A 16050-nucleotide genomic window follows, 5' to 3' on the forward strand; every position below is an offset into this window, starting at 1 on the left:
TTTGATGTCCAATGTTCTCTAGATCATCGCAGAATTTTTCTTTCAATTTTACAGATAGGCCGATGTTTGCAGATGATGGACTGGAGATATATGCTATGACTCTCCAGTCTTTGCCATTTTGCATTTTAATTTTGCGACCGATTTTAGCGATTTTAGCGAAACTCGTCAACTGTCCGACAGAGGCGGTACACTGACCACACAGCGGTTATCATTTCTCAGTCTGACTATTCGGTTGGTTATAACTTATACCCCTGTCACATTTGGCGAAAATCGATCGGACGACGATTCTGCGGCAATCGCCCGAGTCACGCTTATAATAATACCTTTATTGCACAACAATTGTACAAGGTACAAAGTATGGCTTATATGTGACAGTCACAGGGACGGTTTTCAGGTGAAAAATACGCGCAACCCTCTGTTGATCTCAAATATGGCCGATCTTCCCTCGATACGCCCGAAGATCATGGATAATGTGACAGGGGTATTAGCGGCATGAGAATTGCCCACACGCGTCGATGGAGGGGGTTCGAAAACACCTCCCAGTAATTACCGCCTCAGAGAATACACATTGAATCGAATATCATCCACAAGTTACAGGTACGACGGTTTTTCTCGCCGTGCCTTGACGCCTGTCGTACATTTGACAAGCAGAGTCAATAGACAGTCATTAAAGACCTGAATGGAGTAATAACCATGAGAATACCGAAGGGGTACTGCCATATTGTACAATAGTGGCTGCTGACAAACACCACTTCATGTTAATGAAAACATCACGGCAATTTGCACGGTATTGAGTGGAACTTCTGTTCAGCATCCCAAACATGTGGAGCCTGCGTCACCAGGGCCGCGAATTTGATTTTGGCAAATTGTAGCTTCAAGTGAGTGAGTGAGTGAAAGCCACAGGTCCATAAGTTGATATATACAAGTGACTAACACTTCACTATAGCGAGTTAAAACTAAAGAACAAATGCAAGCATTGAACTCAGCGAATCTATTTTCCGTAGAGACAGGCGATCTACATGAACAATACTCTCCAAGCAGAGGTTAGGCTCCGGCTGTTGTTTTTTTTTTTTAACGTTTTTTTAGTCGTTTTTATCGGGCTTTCAGGCCGGACACAGCAAAAAAAATGACGAAATAGAAAGCCCGATAAAAACGACTAAAAGACGTTAAAAAAGACAGCCGGAGCCTAACCTCTGCTTGGAGAGTACATGAACAACACGTTGTTGCCAACAACAATTGAAAAAGTGCCAACTTGGGGTGGAGACCGGTACATTATCCCGGTACAAAACCGACTTTTCTTCTTGGACCGGTCCGAAAAAAATGGACCCGAAAAAATTAGTAGACCTGATTTTTTTGGGAACGATTAGACAATGAAACACTATATCGGTCTGTCCTTGGTAACTGTCCATGGTGCTGATACACAAATGACTGGGTTTGCTTGCTGTCTTTTTCAGGGGATGTAAGGTTTACGAGGTAGCAGCTTGCGTCGTAGCTGTCAGTGTGTGTGTGTGTGTGTGTGTGTGTGTGTGTGTGCTTGTTTGTGTATGTGCCTTTTCTAAATAAATGAAAAGCTATGAAAGAGGGAGGCAGTCACACCAACCGTTAAACTGCAAAAGAGACAAGTTTATACAGTCCATAGGACCGTTACCATTAGATAATCACTAACCTGCCAGCCCTGTTCAGAATCATCTCCGTGCCACACTCCTGGAACTGCCGCCACAGACCAGCCTTTTCCAGCGACACCGTGACGCCGTGGGTAGTCTTCGCGATGGGCAAGCCGTACTCCTGGCTGCTGACGTCTCTTGGAGTTGCTGCAGGTGGCGGAGACCTGTCTGCCTCTCCAGTCAAAGGAAACATGTTCCCTTGAAGCCCGTCTCTTTCAGCCGCCCCTGTACTCTGTAGAGAACCATCATGCCCCCAGGGTGGACCCAGTGATCGGTGAAGAGCGAAGTTATCGCTGTTTAGCCCCGTCGAACTCACTCCACACGAGGGAACGATGTCACACATGGGAGAAAGTTCTTCGTTACCGTCTTCACTAGTTTTATCTGGATCAGCCGCGAGGAGGGAGTCTATGGAAAACGCTTGTGCCTTCTCTGACAGAGACATGGTCTCACTATCAGACGATGTCAAATCTTGAGATAAGAGGACACTATTAAGTTATTAACACGATCAACATTAAGTCGACGAATGAAGGCTGACTCTCACCTACACGCTGTTTTGACGCTGTTGTTCATAACATGGATACTTAAAGGGCTGCCTGGCACTCTAAAAATGACGGAAGGACGTCATGCGACAACAATGGGCTTTTCTTTCAGCCTGGGAAGCGATGGGAATCTGGCGCCTACTATGGAAGAAATGCAATCAGCACATTGATTACACCTTTTGTATAACTAGAGTGATACTTTTCTTTTATATCAAAGGGAAAACGCACCACACAGAAAATATTTCATACAGTTCGAAACTGCGACATACGTGATACGATGCCAATTTCTCTTAGCGCGTTTCTGACAGAATCAGTGGAAGTACAAATACAGCAGAACCTGATACTCCTTTTGCCAGTACCTTGGTTTAGTCTCAGCATATTCCTTAATCGCTATGGACTGAGTAATCTACAACTACAGCGTTGCCTTTTCATTCAGAAGGATCTTCTCATACGAAGTCTACTAAAACACAAGAATTTCACTTAAGTTAAAGTGCACAAGAATTGGAGTAGGAAACCATACGGTTGTTATAAGAGAACAATGTTCAAAGAAAAAGTGGCTATTTTTTCATAATGATCATGTCATTTTTAAAAAGAAATTGTCAGCACATAACCACAGGCTATCTGGAGACGTTTCAGCAGTGCAGAACATTTTATTCCTCATATTTTCCTGATAGCATAATGTGTGTGTGTAATGGTTTATTGAGCAAAAACATATCGCTACATTCGCAGCCTGACGGCTGAATTGCAGTTGCAATATCACATTAAAACAAACGCATTTGATTAATGTCCAACAAGGCAAATCATTAAGATAAAAGTACGTGTAAAATCAGTTAGGTACGAATATAATACATGATATCGACCAGCGAATATCTAAAACGAAAATTAGAGGCATACAATATTGGCAGGATTAAGGCATGGGGGCATTACAGTTGAGTAGACGGACCATGTGCGGAATGGCACTAGACCTATAGCGTTCAGTTCTGCACTTGGGAATGTCCAGTTTGTTGGCAGAGCGGGTTTGTCGGCAACTAATGTTCTGTCTTGTGGATGGTAGGAAGTGGCGATATTGATCAGAGACTAAGAGTGATTGAGCAAACCGAAGTGTCAGATTCGAACGCCTGGAGTGGAGTGATGGAAGGCCAAGCTGTGTACACGCATCTCGGTAGCTGGTGTAGTCGCGTCCCATGATGATACGTACCGCTCTGCGCTGGATACGTTCGATCTTGTTGCTCAGCTGTGTGGTTAACCCTGGGTGCCAGACAGGGGCTGAGTACTCAGTAACTGGGCGAATGTAGGAAGTGTAGACAGTCACGAGGTCTTCCTTCGAAATGTTGAAATGCTTCAGTCTGCGCAGAAAGAACAGACGTTGGCTTGCCTTACTGTATGTGTGGTCGACGTGCGCGTTCCATCTGAGGTCAGACTGTAGGTAGAGACCGAGTATTCTCATGACTCTTACTTCCACTAGAGAAATGTTGTTGATCTTGAGCGGGGGAGGAGGGCGTGGAGTCATGCTGAATTGGACATGGAGAACCATACATTTACCCGGATGGAGAACCATCTGGCTCTCCTGGGACCATGTGGTCAAGTCAGTAAGGTCCTGTTGGATACTCGGAGGTTGTGATGACGAGTTTCTAGTTTCCAACAAGTTCAAGTCATCTACAAACTTCCATCTCTTGGATAGGGCTTGGCGTGCTGCACTGTTTATATAAACAATGAATATGATGGGGCCAAGAATCGTTCCTTGCGGTAGGCCACAGGTTACAGAAACAGATTCAGAAAGGGCTCCGTGGTAACGGACCATCTGTTGTCTGTTCGTGAGGAAGTCCGAGATCCATTTGACTAGAGATGGCCGTAATCCCAACTCAATCAGTCGGCGAATAGCTAAGGTGTGACTCACACGGTCGAAGGCTTTACTGTAATCCGTGGACACCAGAGAGCTCAGGGTGTAACATAATGTTATATCAGGGGTGTTGCTTTCCAGAGGGAGAGAGGATGACGTTCACAGCTATACACAGTACCTAGTAATACATGGGCGCCAGCTAATCTAGTATCACGATTAATATATTGAAATATAAAATCCATCACGAATTCATGACAAAGGAATGACAAGATTAATGTTAACATGTTACTGTTACCAGCTTTGTGAACACAGGAAAACAAAACAGAAACACAAGCTTTTGGGTAGCCTGTGAAACTAAATCACTTCAACTTTAAGTACAGCACATATCACAGGACCTGCTGCCACAGACCTGAGACCAAGTTGATTTGATTAAATGGATGACATCCTCTGGGAATTCCAAAGGTGAGGGTGCAAACAAGAAAAGAACTTTGGTCAAAAACTGTTGCCTTCATTATTATATCTAAGTTGTCAGGAAGGTTGAACAAATGAGTTAAACACACAGAGTATGGTATACTGAAGAACAGATTCTTCATTTTTGTTCTTTTTCATCTTTGTTAACCTGAAATTGACCTTGGCATTCTATGACATTAGCATATGTTTTCCAATACTTTTGTTGCAATCTACAGCACATATTTTCTAATTTTCAGCCGCTCGTATGTTTTACAGTATGCTTGAAAACTTTCTTGGGGAAATGGCCAAAAATAGATGCCTGCACGGATGTCTAATCTAATCTAATCAGCATAACTAAGCCTGACTGTGGATAAACAAACATTTTAAAGTCTAGGCTACAACACACCAGAAAAAAGCATAGTACTATTTATTTACAAACCTGCTGTTATTGAGGGAGATAAAGTAATTTCTCATTTTATACAGGTTGTTATATGATTTCCATATATAATCATCTTAAATAGTTTGACACTCGTCATTGGCAACAGTCTTTTTAAATATATATAGGTTTTAAAAAACCTATACAATGTAAGGACCAGTAGTGTATTCTCAATAGAGGGGCTAGGGTACATTAAGCTTAACATGCTGATTTCATACACTTGTTAGTATGTTATTCTATTTGTAGCCATTTGTTTGCCTGTTTGTAGAAGACATTAATAAGTCCCTGTACTTTTGTTGCGATTCTCGATTTTCAACATAGGCTAAGATTCTCTATCCTGGGGAAGGGAGTTGGTCGGGAGGAGTTATATCGCCACTGAACTAACTCCTTCTCCCGACCAACTCCCTTCCTTAGGATAGAGAATCTTAGTCCATGTTGAAAATTGCAAATCAGCACTTGCCCAAAAAATAAACACTGCCAGTCTAAAGTCTGCAAAGGAGGCTAAACCTCACTCATGAAAGGTATTAGAAATGTCTGATCATTTACAAAATCTATCAGTTGCATGAGTAACTTTTGTATTGTTACCTGGACATCTAATATACAGACATTGTATCAGGAGTTAGTTTGTGCTGGTAGAGTTATTACATGGTTAGTATCATTTTGTAGCATTTAATCCATGTCTCCAGAGATGGCAATCCATCTAAAACTTGGAGATTGGGTGCTAAAATCCTAAAAACAAGACAGAAACCGTCTAAATATTTCTAGTCTGATCTATGAGTTATATCCTCCTGTCTATTCTACACTGCCATAGTTTGACAACTGTCTATACCTGGCTTTGGAACTCTTGGTTCCCCTGTATGCCATGTAAGTGAACCCAACTCCCAACAGAAGGAAAACTACAAATAGAACGACCAGGAGAGCGTATGCGGTCTGGGATAGCTTGGACTGGATGACTGGTGCCTCTGATGGGATGAGGTTGGTTGTGTTGAGCATGAATCCCAGCGCCCAGCCAACACTGGTGTCTTTGACCTGGGTAAAATGTGAGGATACAGTAACTAGAAAGCCTGGAACTAGACTTAATGATCTTCTTTTCTAATCATTGATATGATGACACACTCTAAGAGATGTTCAAGAAAAGGTACAAACATGTCCCTGTGGTGCAAGTGGTAATGCAACCCCGTTGCTCTGCCATATGCATCAAATTCAGTGAATCTGTGGGCCAGAGTTTGATCCTAGTGTTGGCTGCAGCTCAGAGGTGAAACAAAGGGATTGTATTTCTCATTTTAGATGATGAAGTAAGTCTGGCAGACCAGTGTATGAGGGAGCTTCGTGCATATAAAGCATCAAGCATCAAACATAACAGAACCCATGGCCAGCACACTTATCAGAGAGAGTAGTGGTGACCCAGTGTGCTTGGCTAAACAAGTGAGCTACAGCAAAGCTACAGTGAACTACTAGCAAAAAATGTTATGGTTTCTCCTCAGTATGAGGTTCAACCTTTACAAAAAGATGGTTGTACAGTTAGCATATCCAAGAAGAGGTTATGTGACAGTCTGAGTTTCTAGAGACTTGTACTGTATGAAGTCTAAACGTTTGTACTGAAGGTAGGATATCTAAACAACTCTTCAAGAACACGCCTATGCAACGTAAATTATATCATTGAGGAATAATTTACTAGTCTCCAAGCAGGAGAGACTGCCTTGTCTATGTCTTTCTGCCCCAGGTTGTAAGTCTTTCCAGTGACCAAAGTTTTTTTCTCATACAAGATTGAATACCTAGACTTAAGAAATGTTTTACCTGATTAGTAAAAGTAATGTTCCAGGTGTCCTTCTCAAAGCCATACCCCTTCACTAACAGGGTGTAGATGTACTGGGCATCCAGACAGTACAGGGCCAGCTGCTCTAACAATGGGCCTGGGAAGTTTTGCACCTGCAAGAAGGGGAAAACCACATTGAACAGACCACAGATTATTTGAAATATATTAAAGCATTACAAATTTTTCAACATCATAGGAGACAGTTATCCATTACGGTAAATCCTTGCATCAGCCCTAAGTCAGCTGACATGTTCATAACGTGTGACTTATGTGTATGCACATATGGAAAAAGCACTCATGCACTGACTCCTTACCAATCACTTAAGACAGCAGGCCTACTACATGTAGTAGGAGTCTCTACCAGACTGACTATTATACATCCTCCTATGCAGGGACATCCAACAGCGAAACCGCCTGTCTGGATGTACCCTGCTTTCTCAACCGTCACCCTTAGTTCCTGACCGCCCTGCTTACGAATATTAATGATCTTACCCTTATATATGCAAGCCCTTTTGAAAATTGAAAGGCCTATTCCCTGATTGGCTGACAGCTGGTTTGGGGGAACGTCCACAGGAACTAAGAGCGACATTTGAGAAAGCAGGGTGCATCCAGACAGACGGTTTTGCTGTTGGATGTCCCTGCGTAGGAGGATGACTATTACAGGGAGAAAAAAAATTGCCAGGGGAGTTTTGCTGCCAGAAGAGTTGGTCAGGAATGGTCCAGAGGAGGAACATGTACCTAAGCCTGGACTGACTCCTCTGGCCACCCTCCCGATTTCTCGCCAAATTCTATGATCCTCACACACCCCTAAGAAGGCCTGGTGGAGGCTAGCCTACTAGCCTCCTTTGCAGCTTTCTAGGAGCTGTAGATCTACTAGAACCATGTAGGGGGTATGTGAGGTGGGTCGAATTGACGTTAAGTATCACATTAAGAAGGCTCTTCAGAAAACAAACCCAGGTTAGAAAAAAATACCACAAAAAATCCCTTGAAAGCTGCAAAGGAGGCTACGGAGCATAGCAAAAAGCATATGTTACAACATGCATTGACTGTGGAACTAGAACTTTAACATTTGGCTCTCCTACCTCCTTCCATGTCTTACTGCAATATGTGTTAACTGTTGAGTTGAACTCTGAGATGGAAAAGTTGCCAGGTCTTGTTAGGTTCAGGAAATCCACAACATAGTAAAAGAAGCTGAAAGCCTGGGGCAGAAGATTATTATTATTAGAAACATCAACCTCTATTACCATAACACCTCCACTAACCATGATACTGTCAAATCAAGAAAGTTGATCAATGAGGGTAAGGAGATCTACTTGTGCAGCATTTACAGTAATTTTTTAGGTATGCACATTTCAGACATTCAGGTGTCCAACATATTCTAAAAAGGGCTTTCATAATGATGTATTCTAACGCAACAAGGTCAACAATTGTATATGGTAATCGCCATGTGGTTGCGGCACAAGACGAGCATAATTCAACAGCAATCTTGGACTACTGTTGGTGACCTACAACTCGTGTCAAAGTGTGATCAATTGTCAAGAACAGTTGCATGATAGCCCGGAACTACTGTTAAACGGGCAAAATAGAATGCCGCCATTTTTATTTCTACACCAGCAGTAAAGTTTTACATCATAGCGGTTGCAATGGGCCAAAGCTCTTTATCTAACCTCCTTGGCCAAAGTTAAATGGACATTCTTGACAGCATACGTCCGTTTACTTTTTGGATCCTCATATTAGCTTTTTGTTTTGTGCATTTACTAACGGGAAAGACAACAGTGGATGTATGAGGGTACATAATGGCAGTTAATTGAGTTCCTTCCTGGTGGTATTATCGAATTCCCTGTGAAACATTGTGTGTAATCAACAAATAAGTACCTGAAATTTTCCATGCAGGCTTGGCTGGTACACACCATTGAAGGAGCATGACCCGTAATCGCATGGTTCAGAAAAGTTGAATAGCTTGTCCACGTGTGCAACACAGTCTGCATAGCTACTGCTTCCGACCATCGTAAAGTTTCTCTCCGCTACATCCCCATAGTCTGGAAGAATGACCTCTGACCCCCAGGTGAGAAGAGCCTGTTTGCCCTGACTACAGGGGGCCTCAAACAGGTAGGAGGCAGAGAGGGTGTGGTTGTATCCCGAGGGCGCACAAGGGTTTTCCACTTCACTGCTGTAATTGCCTGCCTAAAGGAGCAAGGTTGACTTCAGTTATCTTGTGCTAAATATTCAAGATATGTAACAAAAGATAAAAGCTGGTTGTATGAATTTAAGTTCATGGCAACAAATGCATAGCCTGGAGTTCGGCCTTGCTTGCTTTAGCCCGCTCATGAAGGTCGCTACCTGCAACAGCTATGTTGGAGTGTTGGAGCGGACTAAAGCGAACAAGGCTGGACTCCAGGCTAAAAAATGCAAGCTATCACCAGTTCCTACTAATAGTAGAACTGGCGGTAGCATAAGTTCATTTCAATAATACATTTGTAGTCTTCTTTGTCTCAGAAGTCTGAAGAAATTAATCAACCATCAAAACCTTTGTTATTAGTTGGTTACTTTTGTTATGTTTGAAAAAGATAAACCATACATCAGATCAAGGAGGTTAAACTTGAGCCCACTCAGATCGTCCCTGCTCCAAATTAATTGAATAAACTGAATTACAAAAATACAACTACAACAAACTCCAGAAACTAAAAAAGCCTTTCATATGTTTTAGACATCCTCCTATGCAGGTGGGCTATCTGGGGCATAGCTAGCCAGTGCCAGCCAATCAGAGAAACTGCCTTTAATTGTTGTAAGAAGAGCAAGCTTGTGCCAAATAACGCCTCAACAGCTCATTAATAATCAAAAGCAAGATGAACAGCAAATAATGTTTGTTTGTGCACGCTGCAATGGACACTGTTTGTCAGCGGAAATTTGGAGTCTGGGCCCTGATTGGCTTGGCTGGATAAGCAGGGCTGATTCAAGTGATTTGCGTATGCCACAGGATACATGTAGCCCTGCATAGGAGGAACTGGTTTTAGAAGGACTACTAGAAGGAAGGTCAACTTGCTTGATAACATTGTCTTACCACAACAAGGTTTGCAAAAAACCTTCGTTCAACCTCCACTCTTCCATAGCACAGAAAGCTGTGTGCGTACACGTGGTAGTCCACGCCATATATCCTCAACAGAGTCGCATCTTCCAGAGGAATGGTTACACCAGACGGTGGGACAAACGTGATCTGTGTGGAGGCCCCACCCATGTCCAGTGCACCGTACGTTGTTGGAGAGAGAGACTGTATATTCTATAGGTGGAAAAAGAAGAGCATTTTCATGGGAAACTTCATCTGAAATATTTTGAGACAGGTATGAAAGGAATATTCTGATGGGTGAAATGGAAAGAGTGAAAAGTAAATATTCCATAGCATTATCAAACTTAGGTGGAAGGAATCATGCAAGCATGCAACAGCAAAAGATTGACATGAAGGTCCAGGATAATCTTAGGAAGTTCTCTTTCCAGTCTTACCTCAGATGTTGTCAAAATCTGAGGCCTACAGAACCCTCTACTAAGGAAACACATGAACACAGGAGACATTGAGACACAAAAAAAAAGAGTCACCATGGCACCATTTTCAAAATTACCTTCAGTGCCATTTTCTGCAGCAGAATTCACACCTTTGCTGGAAAATGTTTTTCAACCTTAAGATTAGATTTGATTTGATTTGACATTACCACATGGCGAAAATGATAACTAGAATTTGATCAGCATGCATCAACACACTATCGTTTTGCTAAAACTTTTAAATACTGGTCACTTGATTTAATATCAATCTTACTCATGACATGTGTACAAATCGATGGATGGTGGTTTCAAACTGCAATATCTAAAGCACCATCTGTCAACATGAAATCTCTGAGTACCCTTTTTCAAAATGACAATTATAGGTTACCCCACTGATAAAGGTTAACTACGTGTATTCAGATGCTACTTACGTTTTCAAAGTTACCGACCAGGTAGTTGACGGTGACCCAGGAGAATGACCCCTCCTCCATGCCACTGATGATCCTGGCCTGCTCCGGTTCAAACTGGAATGGGAAGTGCCTTAGTGTTGTTTGCACTGAGGTCATGATCTGTCTGCTGCTCTCCAAATCACGTTCTCTGTAAAAATGTGGAGAAAACGTCTTTGTTCTTAACTCTGTAGGAGATTAGTCATTGCACAAGATTAATCCTAATGCAAAAAATTACAGGGTAACGTTAAGTGTGTATGCATCGCATCAGTAACCTCACAACAGTAAATTTAGGAGGGTCAACTAGGCTGTGAACAGTGACACAACTGTACACTGAATTGTGACTTTTGGACAATCTGGAATTTGAGTTAGGGATATGGAGAATGCTTAATATCAACAATGAATTCTGGGTTAAAGGAAACGTGCTAGGTAGAAAAAGGCATGCAGACCCTAAGGCAACTGCAAAGAGTTGGTACACTTTTGAAGTCAACTTTAAAATGACATTTTCAACCTCCATGCATTAGGCTATTGTTGTCAGATTCCAATTCTTGTATCATCATCAGTGTCTCCTACCTCAACAGTCTCATCCCTGCTGTAGCTCCTAGGTAAATGGGCGTGTCTGCCCGGGCATGGGCGGGTACTGTTGTCATGGCAACAGTGCTGAGACACTTGTCCAATGATGGTCCTGCCTTTGTGGGGTCATCAGAATAGTGTGCAATTCCCGAACCTGACCAAAAATATAAGATAAGCTTAGAGATCATGATTCCACCAGATGCCATAATACCACCAGATTATGAAAGAAAATACATCAATTTATGTGCTTTAGAGATACACCAACACAGCATCAGTTATCCTGAGGTACATGACTTGTATAACGTTATACATTTAAGATACATGTATCTATTAAGACAATCTTGAAACTGGCCTCTAGATAATGTTTTTATGTGGCAGTATTGTGGCACCCAGTGGAATTATGAGAGTTGATGTTACTAACTACATTATAATTATACAATGTCAAAAGTCAATAACTAGTACAGGAAGCAGCAGCAGTAGTAGAAGTAGTAGTTACGTAGTAGTAGTAGTAGCAGTAGTAGTAATGGTTTACTCATTCTTTCTAGCAAGCTTCCCGAGTTGACATTGGATGTCCTCGACTGACTAACTAAATGTTACAACTACTAGTATGTCATGCCATGTCAAAAGTACTAAACTGAAAGAAAGATTGCCACAGGCATACCATGTCGGAAATGGGTAAAACCAACAGATGGGATGTCGATGTAATTCTTTTATTTTAACTGAAATCTGCCAATATCTAAGAGATCAGGGGCTATGAATGACATGTTTTTCAGTTTTCCATATAAATTCACACATAATCTATGACCAGTGTTAGTTCCCAACCTTGTGAAGATTAAGAGTGAACCTGATGAAGATTTACCTTCTGCTCTACATGATGCTACTTGTGTCACAGTGGCTGCCGTGCTGTTACGCCGAAGGCCAGGCCAGCGATATACAAACAGCTGTGTATGTGTGGAGCCTGCATCCAGAACTATGCCATACTGGAAAGCAATGGGTTTTTTTAGTGTGAAAAAACTCTCTTTTTTTTGTCCCCCGAGTGGAAAGTGTTTTTAGAGTGTGATATAAGGGAAAATGGTCTTGTGTTTCATGTATAATATGTGTAGAAGGTGCAGGAAAAGCAATACTTTACCTGATCACTGAGACTAGAGGTCCAACCCTGAGAGACACAGACAGCAATCAGCCCAATAGTTCCTATGAGAGCAGCTGCAGCTGCGATGACGGCGCACCTGATGTCACACGTCCTGGAGGTTGCCACCTGCTCCATGGCTGTGGGGATCAGTAGTGTGACAGAGGTGAGGCCATGTTGATTTAAATATCCATGTGCGCACCAATTTTCATCCATTTCCAAAAAAAACATCTGATAAAGTATTAACGTTAGACCATAACATAAATCATTATACAAAACAGCTGCAAAATGAAAAAATATGTATATGCCCTAAATTGCAAAAAAATAACAACTGGAGTACGGATACTGTCATTGAATACCAAAGTCAAGGTATGAAAGAATAAAACTGAAGAATCTTTTTTCATTATACCAGGTACAGTAGTCTTTGCATTTGTCATTCATTCAACCTTTTTTGGCCAAGTTCTTTTCTTCAAACCAAGCTTACATCAGTCAGGAGTTCCCAGAGGATGTCATTCATATAAATTATAATCAAATCAACTATGAATGTTAGTCTGGGTGCCACTTTCTTTAAACGGTTTTGTTCAGAGCAATGTGATATGACCACTTCTTAAGGCAATTAACTAAGTTGTTGGGTGGTAGAAATGATTATGCAAGGAGTGGTGAACATTGGTTTTGAAGGCTGAAAGGTTGCATACACAACAGAAACAGTCTAGGTGGTTCTAGGTAGTTTTCCACGACCCCAACTAGTTGATTATATTTATAATTAGTATGTAGTAGTATGGAAGCTGTGGAAAACTACCTGCTAGTAGATTAAGTAGAACCAGGATGACACCCAGGCTAACTACTGGTACTTGACTGTATGGTTCATGGTAAACAAGTAGATTATTGTACATCACAATAGCAAGGATTTATTAATCTTGTGTCTGGATTTTTGCATGAATTATACAGGCAAACAAAACAGTTGCCAGCAATAATGGATACATCCCATCAAATAAATGATGTTGCAGATGCAGAATACAGAGTGTGATGATGAAATGACCTTGCATTACAACAGGCCAGTAAAATATGTCTTGTCTCTGGATGCTGGACGGCCATTGGTTGAAGTTCATTGGTAGTTCTTGATGGTTAAATTGGCATTTATCCCATTGGTTTTCTGGTAGAATTATTGAGTGATTGAAAGAAGAAGTCTCCCGTCCATATTCACAACTCTGACCTGACTCCCCAAGATACACCGTGTCCCCATCCTTGATCCCGCACAGTGAAAGACTGTGTGTTGGATCCAGAACTTGCCCTTTCTCATTCCTCAACACAGCAGTCCTGGGGTCCACATTCCTGTGTTTACAGAACCTGTAGATGGTGTCAATCACAGAGTCCTGCTCCTGTACATCTAGGGTCACCTTGTCAGCACAGGTGTTCAGGGCACTTTCTATGGTCAGCTGCATTTCTGACAGCTGCCACCAGCAGTTGAAGGCAATTGCAAGAATATTTGTTAGCGTCCAAGAAAGTATTGATCTAATTTGATCATGTTAACACGGAATGTTTCTGGGGAAGCACTTTAATTTCCATTTTCTAAATTTGAATTAACAGTGTGGACAGAAGTTATCAATAGCTACCTTGATTGACATGACTTGATTCTTTGGTAAGCGGATGAAACCACTTACGAAATGTTGTACATCATGTATCAAAGTTTTTGATATCAGACTGTACCCCCATCCCCTTTTCCTAGGTACCACTTTGATACTAAAAAGCCTTGACACCATTTTTGTGCCTTTTGTTTATGCCCAATTTGATTTGTATCATTTCCATTTTTCTTCTACACAGGCCTGAGCTGTAAACCTCATTGAAAATGCTGCAGCTGTGAGTCCAGGGTCAATGTCCAATGTCTAAAAAAAATTGGAACATAATTCATTCTCTCCTACATATGATCTGTTGGCAGTTGTTGTCATTTTGGCACAGTCAATATACATAGGGTGCAACTTATACAATGGCAGAGGCTTTTGACAGGCTAGCCTGTCGATAAGAATTTCCCCCCACTATTGTGTAACAGTGGGGGGTTTAAGTAGCGCTAACCGACCATACCAAATGCCTGTCAGAGCTTTTGGCTCAATTGGTTAGGCTGCTAATGTTGGTGATCCTGAGGACCCGGGTTCAATTCCCAGGTCGGTCAGGATACTTGTATATATTGTTTCTTTTTGTTCTACTCGCCTTCTGTTGTTTCAATTGACTGGCTAGGACAAACCGTGGTTTATCGGGCCACATCGTTACAATTTAAGCTTCTTGACCAATAGATTTGGAGACTGCAGCGATCCAAAGGTTAAAACATATTTTGCTTGTCAATAAGAGTTGAGGTTTTGTACTAATGTTAGGGAACATCCTGTCAATAGCCAATCTAACAGTGAATTTCCACAATTTCTCCTATCATTTGTTTTCAATAGAATACCAAAATGCCAGAAGTGCATGTACTTGTGGCACTGCATGTGCTAAACGTTAACAGATCAACGTGTAACGTTAGATGTAGATGAACATATGTCCACCATTCGTGTCATGTGACACAAGGCATACCGTTACAGTGACGTTTGTTAGCGCTTTACGCTATCTGCTATTCATCGTTATACTGCTAAGCCATTCAAGTTACATATCGCAACACAACTTTGACTTATTCCTGGCCTTATAGATGTAACGTTACTTACCTGTTGTTGACTGGGAGACTACCGACTTGGAAGCTAAAGGAAAATGTTATAATTCCGGAAACGGGGCACTTGGCGCTCTAAGCTATAACGTTAGCTGGAAAATCTTCTGTTGATTTTTCGTGGGAAACATAATCGATAATCCAGTCGGGTCCTAGTGGAGTCAGAAATTGAGATAGAATTGTCTTGCATCAACAGCCTTTCTGCTACTTTCCATAATATCAAATGTACCACTGGCAAATCATAATAATGTTGGAGACCCCAGATGGGAGCATCCGAAGTCCGAGTCCACGTCGATATCTGCACTTCCGGGTTTTCTTCTTCCGCCAGGTGTCGCTGCACGTGTTCGCATGACCAATGACATCCTTTGTGTATATTATCAGATAACCAAGGAGAATATGATAGTGTAACACGTCAACTTTAGATATCGGTGACAACAAATCAAATTTCCACACATAAAAAAAATCACACCAAATTATTTGTTGTTGATTAATTGGTCGATCGATTGAAATTGCTAGTTAGTATCAGGTCAGGTCCCTTATTACTAACTAACTAACGTTACCAATTAAACGCTAACGTCAACATAAAGGAGGTCATTATTTGCCATTTGTTAGAAAACTCGTCAATATCTATGTAACGTTAATTCCACTGTCTATATCAATATCCAATCGTGACCTTACTTATTCCACAGACCCTTGTAAAATAATGACATATAATTTAAATGTAATGCCCCGCATGTCATTATCCTATAAACGTGAAACAACAAAGAGTGACAGATGAACAGCAGGACCTCTAGCCCGGAGCAACTGTCAATCAGTGACAGATTCTGGGCGTTTTTATTTGCTGCGCGATCGGATAAAGATATCACTACCATTCACGGGTCAACGCGCAGAAGCCTGTACCCGAACTGCTGCTTGTCGCGATATCTATTTGACACTT

General features: G+C 41.6%; 1 protein-coding gene across 4 annotated transcripts; it reads right to left on the reverse strand.

Moving 5' to 3' along the window:
- Positions 1-2837: 2837 nt before the first annotated feature.
- On the reverse strand, positions 2838-15439 carry LOC118413866 (ectonucleoside triphosphate diphosphohydrolase 2-like). 4 transcript variants are annotated; one of them, XM_035817452.1, is made up of 11 exons: positions 15121-15439; positions 13638-13878; positions 12428-12564; positions 12158-12278; positions 11299-11452; positions 10711-10876; positions 9807-10022; positions 8621-8929; positions 7828-7944; positions 6727-6858; positions 2838-5958 (listed from the first exon to the last, which is right to left on the reverse strand). In XM_035817452.1, exons 2-11 carry the CDS (start codon positions 13864-13866, stop codon positions 5722-5724), a joined length of 1818 nt encoding a protein of 605 aa, XP_035673345.1. In that variant the 5' UTR covers positions 13867-13878; positions 15121-15439; the 3' UTR covers positions 2838-5721. The 4 variants fall into 4 exon arrangements, with proteins under 4 accessions (XP_035673345.1, XP_035673346.1, XP_035673348.1 ...); XM_035817453.1 differs by having other exon boundaries at positions 13638-13875; positions 15115-15439; XM_035817455.1 differs by lacking the exon at positions 13638-13878 and having other exon boundaries at positions 12428-12568; positions 15122-15437.
- Between the last annotated feature and the right edge of the window lie 611 nt (positions 15440-16050).

Source organism: Branchiostoma floridae, chromosome 4 (assembly GCF_000003815.2).
Source record: "Branchiostoma floridae strain S238N-H82 chromosome 4, Bfl_VNyyK, whole genome shotgun sequence".
Taxonomy (NCBI): domain Eukaryota; kingdom Metazoa; phylum Chordata; class Leptocardii; order Amphioxiformes; family Branchiostomatidae; genus Branchiostoma; species Branchiostoma floridae.

Coding starts and splice junctions, on each gene's coding strand:
- LOC118413866 (XM_035817452.1), bottom strand. CDS start 13,866: ATGCAGCTGACCATAGAAAGTGCCCTGAACACCTGTGCTGACAAGGTG. Junction 12,565..13,637: donor GGTGTATCTTGGGGAGTCAG/GTCAGAGTTGTG, acceptor TGATCCCCACAG/CCATGGAGCAGGTGGCAACC. Junction 11,453..12,157: donor AGCATCATGTAGAGCAGAAG/GTAAATCTTCAT, acceptor ATTTTTGGTCAG/GTTCGGGAATTGCACACTAT.